A 7,500-nucleotide genomic window follows, 5' to 3' on the forward strand; every position below is an offset into this window, starting at 1 on the left:
GTGGGCTTACATCCAACCTTCTGCTGCATAATATTAAAGGGCACAATCTCATTACCAACATATACATCCTTTACTCGACAAACGCCTGCTTTAATCCAGTCGCTAAAAAACAGGGTTTGGCCGCAATAGATTATATCCTTGCTGTTCCATAAACACGTATCTCTTAATAACATGTCTCCACCTACTGCTCTCTGAATCATGTCCTTATTTTTCAACCAACAAATTAAAACTTGTTTCCAAAATACATTTTTAATTAATCCCAATCCTTTAAAAAATTTTACCGTGGTGTTAGATTGGAAGCAACACAACCTTTCACCAAGCTTCGAGAACATATGTATCGGTATTTGTTTCCAACTTTCCTGCTTTTCGTTCAATAAATTTGCCGCCCAGGACAACAAGCAAGAGGACTGCATATCAATGACATCAATCATTTTTAAACCCCCATCAGGAAACTCTTGACACATCACTTTTCTTTTAACTTTCTCAAATGCCTTAGTGTTTGAAAATCGTTTTTTCCAAATAAATCTGTAAAACATAGTATTTATCTCAGTCAATACCTTTTCGGGTATTACCAGTGCTTGCAGCGGATAAATAATCTGCGATAACAAAAGAGATTTCACAATGCATATTTTCCCCATGATACTACAATTTCGTTTAAACCATTTTACAATGTTGCGTCGTATATTTTCAATACGGCTTGTCCAGTTTTCTTCAATCTCAGAGACCGATGAGGAGCTACTGAAATAAATTCCCAAAATCTTCACTTTTGTAGTCCACCTTAACCCGCACTCATTTTCATTACCATATTTATTACTGCCCAAGGCCATGATTTCAGTTTTTTGTCTATTCATTGCCAAACCAGAGAATTTGGAAAAATAGGTAACAAGGGTTAATGCGTTTTTTAACTCATCCATATCGTTCAGAAATAGGGTCACATCATCAGCATATAATAATATCTTAAAGAACATATCATAATTATCATTAGTTTCTTTTGGCAGAGGCAGACCCTTAATTGAACCATCATTTCGAATTTTCAAGGCCAACAATTCTAATGCAAGGATGAAGGCCATCGGTGAAAAAGAACAGCCCTGTCTGATACCTGCGTTTAATTCAATACATTCCGATAACCAGCCCATAAAATTGATACAACTTTCCGATTTATACAATAGAATCTCTACCCATCTTACAAAGACAGCACCAAAATTAAATCGTTTAAATGCATACACAATATACTCTTTGGAAATCGTGTCAAATGCAGCTTTATAGTCCAGTGCTACAAGGAACCCAGGTTTATTATATTCGTTTACATACGATACTAAATCGTCTATTTGCCGGATCGCTGAACTAATGGTTCGACCCTTCAAAAAACCATACTGATCTTCACCAATAATATCTAAAATAACTTTAGATAGGCGAACTGAAAGAGTCTTCGCCAATATTTTATAATCAGTGTTTAATAGTGAAATCGGTCGCCAATTATTAAGGTCGTCCCTTGGTAGTTGTTTACCCTTATGAATTAATATCATTATTGCCCGTTTTTGTGTGACGGTTAATTCTCCCTTTAAAAAAGATGCATGAAAGGAATTCAATACCATGTGTTTTATTTTACACCAGAAGAACTTCATAAAGGAGGTTGTAATACCATCACATCCAGGGGAGGAACCGTTTTTCATATTTTTTAAGGAAGTCGACAATTCTGTTAAAGTGATCGGACTATCAATTCCAGTCTTCTGCTGTTCTGTTAATTGAGGAACTTCAACACCATCCAAAAACTGTTCAACCAAATTTTCATCAAACTCAATATTTTTTTCGTATCTCCTTCTAAAAAACTGGACTTGTTCAGTCAAAATATCATCCTGATTTGTTATCACCTGACCATCTGCTAAAGCAAGACGATCCATAATTTTCGCGTTCGAGTGTGTTTTTTCCATATTGAGAAAATACTTTGTATTTTTTTCTCCTTCTTCAATAAATTTAATTCGGGACCTAGTTTGGGCTCCCTTAGCTTCCTGTATTGAATAAATTTCCAGTTCAGCTTTTACTTTATCTTTTTCCATCAACAATTCGTTATTATCTTGATCTAAAACAAGGGCTTTGTCAATCCTATTCAAATTTTCCAACAATTCCCCATGTCTATTAAACTTACATCTATTTTTTTCCTTACTGTACCGAATACAAAATTCTCTTATTTTAATCTTACACAAGTCCCATTTTACGTGATCCTCCCTTATTTCATCTTGTATCTCAAATTCTTCCAACATCAAATTCAATTCATCAACAAAGATATGATCCTTTAACAAACTATCATTAAATTTCCAATATGATGGACCACGCTGAAATGAACATAATTTATATGTTATGTTAACCGACCTATGGTCGGATTGTGCAACGGAACATATATTACAGTCTCTAATATTATTTAGCACAGAGTCGGAAACAAAAATGTAATCCAATCTGCGAGCAATGAAAGGATTTTTTCTTGACCACGTAAATTCCCTTTCCTGTGGCCAGAATAACCTCCACATATCATTTAACTCACTATTTTCCAAGAACTTTTTAAAGCGATTAACATCCCCCACATTATGTTTTTCTCCACTAATAATGTCTTCTTCATTATCAATTACGCAGTTAAAATCTCCACACACTATGTAGTTCAACATATTCAGCGACTGAATGTGCTTTTCCAACTTTTCAAAAAAAAGATATTTGTCTTTACCAATCGTTGGAGCATATACATTCGAGATACAAACGTCCTCATTCTGCAGAGAAATTCGTACCGTCAAAATCCTGCTATTTCGATAAATACACGTCACAGGATACTGAAAACTCTTTTTAATAAAAATGATTTGTCCCATACTGTGTTTTGTACCACAACAATAAAACATTTGACCTCCCCATTCTTTTTCCCAAACTGTAATATCGGTTTCATGTACATATGATTCCTGCACACAAATAATATCGTACGATAGTTTCTTTAAATATCGAAAAAAAGTCTTCCTCTTTGTCTTATTTCTCAGTCCATGAATATTAATACTTGTTATCTTTAAATCATCCATGATGACATATCAACATTGATTTCAGTCGAGTCGTATTCAAAAATCAGAGTCCATAGAGCGTAGCCAGGTCGTTTCCTCCAAAATCCGTCCAGTTGGCGCCAGCCAGGGGCTAGGTGATCTCGGCTGCAACGTCACACTGCTCCTCGAGAGATGATGTAGTCGGGATAACAAACTTCCTGATTTATCTTTTATTAGCTACGTGTGTTCTTTCGACATAGTCTGCTTGACAGAGACATTTGTGAGCAGTGACTTTGATTTTAGTACCATTTTTACTGACTTTGCCAAATTTGTCGCGCCTGCGAAGAAACTTTCTCGGCGAGGTAGGCACTCAGGCGGAGTCGTACTTTTAATAAGGAAGTCCATGTCGTGCTTTGTTTCGGAAATCAGTACCGACATTGACAATACTGTTGCGCTAAGAATAAACAAGACAGCTTTCGGCACTGAAAAAGATGTGTTGCTGGTAGCCTCATATGTCGTGCCTATTAACGGACCTTTGTACGACACCTTAGAGTTAAAAGATGGACTCTTAATACTTGAGGAATGTATGGTGCAGATACTTCAGAGGGACGACATGCATGTTGTGTTATGTGGTGACCTAAATGCAAGAACGGGCTGTGAGCAGCCAAATCTCGAAGACATGTCACCGCTTGCGCCCGAGGCTGAGGACGATACAGGCAGGTGTTCTAAAGACACGTCAGTCAACAGCTTTGGTAAATCCCTGTTGAACTTGTGCTTTATGCTTGACTGTGTTATTTTAAATGGTTCATGCAAGAGTGATTCAGAAGGAAATTTTACGTTTATTTCTCCTAACGGTAGCAGTGTTATTGACTATTTCATTGTGTCATCAGATCTGTATTCTGGAAAGTTTGACTTGCGAGTAGGCGATCGTGTCGACTCTTGGCATTTACCTGTTGAACTTGTGTGGGAAAGGGTTGACGGTAAAATTAATGTGCAAGAGGAGACAACAAGCTGTGAAGACCGCATTTTCTGGTGTGACAGCTTTTTGAGCGAGTATGAAGGCGAGCTCGCTTCACCTGATTTCCAGCAGCTGATGCATGATGCACGTTCTGCCCTAGATTCCAGTGTTGATACGTCTGTTGAAATATTTTTGAGGGCACTCCATTGTGCGGCTGCGTGTATGTTTAGGACGATTGGCAAGAAGAAAAAAGATATAAACGAATGGTTTGACAAAGATTGTCTGCGCAAGAAAGCCGTCGTAAAACGTTTCCTGAAACGGGCTCAGAGAGCTAACAAGCAAAATTATGAAGTATGCAGGGAAGAATATGTACAGGAACGCAAAGAGTACAAGGAATTGTTGTATAGAAAGAAACTTGATTTTGATTTGGAAAGACTTGCCAAGTTGAAAAATTCCATAAAAGACCCAAAAGTGTTTTGGCAAACTATTCGGTCATTGAACGCAAAGAAAGCAATCTTCCATGGCATCTCAAGTGAACAGTGGTACGAACATTTTTATGAGGTTTTTAACACTGTTGATTTTGTGTCTGGAGTTGAAAAGGATACCGATGAAGTTGAGGAGGAAGTAGTTGATGAATTATTTAGCGAAAACATTTCAAAGCAAGAAGTGATTGACAGTATCCGTAATTTAAAAGTAGGAAAGAGTGCTGGGCCAGATATGATTGTGAGCCAAATGTTGAAGCATGCCAATGACACAGTATTGGACTTTCTTGTTGATCTGTTCAACATGTTGTTTGACACGGGATCATTCCCTGAAGAGTGGTCAAGATCAATTATCATACCAATTCATAAGAAAGGAGACGTGAATGTACCGGATAATTACCGTGGCATAGCCTTGACCAGTGTTGTAAGCAAGGTTTATACACACATTCTCAACAAGAGATTGACAAAGTGGGCTGAGAAAGAGGAAAAATTAATTGAGGAACAAGCCGGTTTCAGGTCAAGTTACAGTACTGTTGATCATATTTTTTCGTTATATGGCATTGTTCAGAAGCATTTATTAAAGAATACTAAACTGTACATAGCCTTTGTAGATTTTAAGAAGGCATTTGACTCTGTGAACAGGAATGCATTATGGGAGGTTTTGAGGAAAAGTGGTGTAAACGGGAAAATGTATAAGGCCCTAACAGCCGTTTACACATCAGTGAAAGCATGTGTGCGTGACCGATGTAATTATTCTGATTATTTTGAATGTCCAAGAGGGGTGAAACAAGGATATTTATTGAGCCCTTTGATGTTCTCCTTCTTTATTAATGAACTGGCAACAGAAGTGTCCTGTAAGGGAAGACATGGTATACAGTTGATACCTGGTGCGACGGAGATATTCTTGCTACTTTTCGCTGACGATGTTGTTTTGATGTCTAATTCTGTCATAGGTTTACAAAACCAACTGAACAATTTAAAAAGAGAAGCAGATCGCCTGTGCTTATCAGTTAACTTGGATAAAACTGATGTCATGGTGTTCCGTATGGGAGGCCACCTTGCAGCCCACGAGAAATGGTCCTATGGTGGCGAGGCAGTCCGAGTAACCAACTCGTACAAATACCTCGGCTTGTTGTTTACTACAAAACTGAGTGTAAATGTTGCTTTGAGTGAGATGTCCAGAAAGGGAAAGAAAGCAGTCATTGAGATACAGAGAACAATGAGAAAACTGAATGTTGCTGATCCATTGGTGTTTTGGAAGATGTTTGATGTGCAGGTAGAACCCATTTTAACATACGCAGCCGAAGTTTGGGGGCTAGAGGGCGTCAAGCCAATTGAGCAAGTTCACACTTTTGCTATCAAAAGGTTTTTAAATGTTCCGCTGCATTCCTCAAATACAATGGCGTACGGGGAAATAGGCAGATACCCACTTTTCATAAGAACTGTTGTCAAATGTGTGAAATATTGGCTAAAGTTAACAAGACTTCCGCAAACCAGAATTTGTAAACAGACCTATGAAATGCTCCTTTTGCAACATGAATCTGGCAAGCACAACTGGGTTTCCAAAGTTAAGAAGGTGTTAACTGAAAACGGGTTTGGCATTGTTTGGCTGTGCCAAGGGGCTGGCTACGATAAAGGTTTTGTTTCCCAGTTTAAAGATCGACTGATTTGTATGTATAAACAAAACTGGCATTGGGAAATGGAGACAAACGAGAAGTATCAATGGTTTTATTCTTTTAAAAGCGTTTTTCAGCCTGAGAAGTACATATTATGTATAGCAAACAAATGGAAAAGAGATGCGCTTGCTAGATTTCGGTTAAGAGCCTGTGGGCTGGGAAGCAATGCTCAGTGGTTTTTAATACAACAGGCACGCGACAGTGCATGCCCGATGTGTGATGGAGGCTGTGATGACGAGGTACACTTTCTTTTCCACTGTACAGCCTATGCTGATATCCGTGCAAAGTGTAACGTGTTAAACAGTTGTTCTAAACCAGCCTCAATGGAAGATGTAACCCGTATCCTAGCCCTGGATGAAGAAAGTGTACTCGAAGCAACTGCACAATTTATTTCTAAGGCACTAAACATGCGCAAAAAGAAACTAGATGAGTCAAGCTGAAATGATGTATATAATGTAATTTTTACGTACGCAAATGTTGGACTGGATGGTCTTCTCATTTAATTCGGGTTGCGTGTACATGTATACGCGTGGATTTACACGTGTGCGGGTGTAGTCTATATAAGCGTATGTGTGTGTGTGTGTGTGTGTGTGTGTGTGTGTGTGTGTGTGTGTGTGTGTGTGTGTGTGTGTGTGTGTGTTTGTTTGTTCGTCTGCAGCCATTGTTGTTTTTGTATAGATATGTATTTAGACATGTTCCCCTACTAGTCACGCAAGGGTAACGCCGACTAGTGGTTTATTGGTTTTAAATATATATGTGTGGTCTGCAGATTGATTGGTTTTATGAGTGTGTGTTAACTGTTGGACCAGTATTTTCCTTTGTGTGTACATACTATACCTTGCTTTTTACCCTTAGTCTTAGATATTTTTGTTTACCTATGGCTTTCGTGTCGGTGTGTTTTTTGGTTTTTTTGCTCGTACTCATAAACTAGTTTGCTATGTTTTTGTTGTTATCAACATTTGTTCATTCGTCCTTTTACCCCTTTTATGAATGATGCAGAAATTGTTGTTTTACCTTGTCTATAAGGCTTTTATTAGCTAATGACAATAAAGTGTCAAAGCGTCAAAGCGTCAAAGCGTCTCTCTTTCGCTCTCTCTTTTTTTTTCTCTCTCTCTCTCTCTCTCTCTCTTTCTCTCTCTCTCTCCCTCTTTCTCTCTCTCTCTCTCTCTCTCTCTCTCTCTCTCTTTTATCTCTCCCCTTCGATCTCTCCCCCTCTCATTCTTTCTCTCTCCCTCTCCCCCCTCTCTCAGCCCCTCTCTCCCCCCTCACCTGGAGTAGTGGGTTTTGGGACCACGGTTTCCCTGAAGATGCATCTGACCACGAAGGGCTCGCCGTCTCCCGGACCGTCAGGGTCGATGGTCAAGACATCC

The 7,500-nt window shown here is 38.7% G+C and overlaps 1 protein-coding gene across 1 annotated transcript in view; it reads right to left on the minus strand.

The window, feature by feature from the left end:
* LOC138947860 (mucin-19-like) overlaps nt 1–7,500 on the minus strand; it is a 129,523-nt gene that overhangs the window by 88,479 nt on the left and 33,544 nt on the right. Inside the window, exon 21 of the mRNA XM_070319420.1 lies at nt 7,400–7,500. This exon is cut by the window's right edge and continues 76 nt beyond it. Coding sequence (XP_070175521.1) covers nt 7,400–7,500 — 101 coding nt within the window. The remainder of the gene's footprint in view (nt 1–7,399) is intronic.

This window comes from Littorina saxatilis, linkage group LG14, assembly GCF_037325665.1.
Source record: "Littorina saxatilis isolate snail1 linkage group LG14, US_GU_Lsax_2.0, whole genome shotgun sequence".
NCBI classification, from domain to species: Eukaryota; Metazoa; Mollusca; class Gastropoda; order Littorinimorpha; family Littorinidae; genus Littorina; species Littorina saxatilis.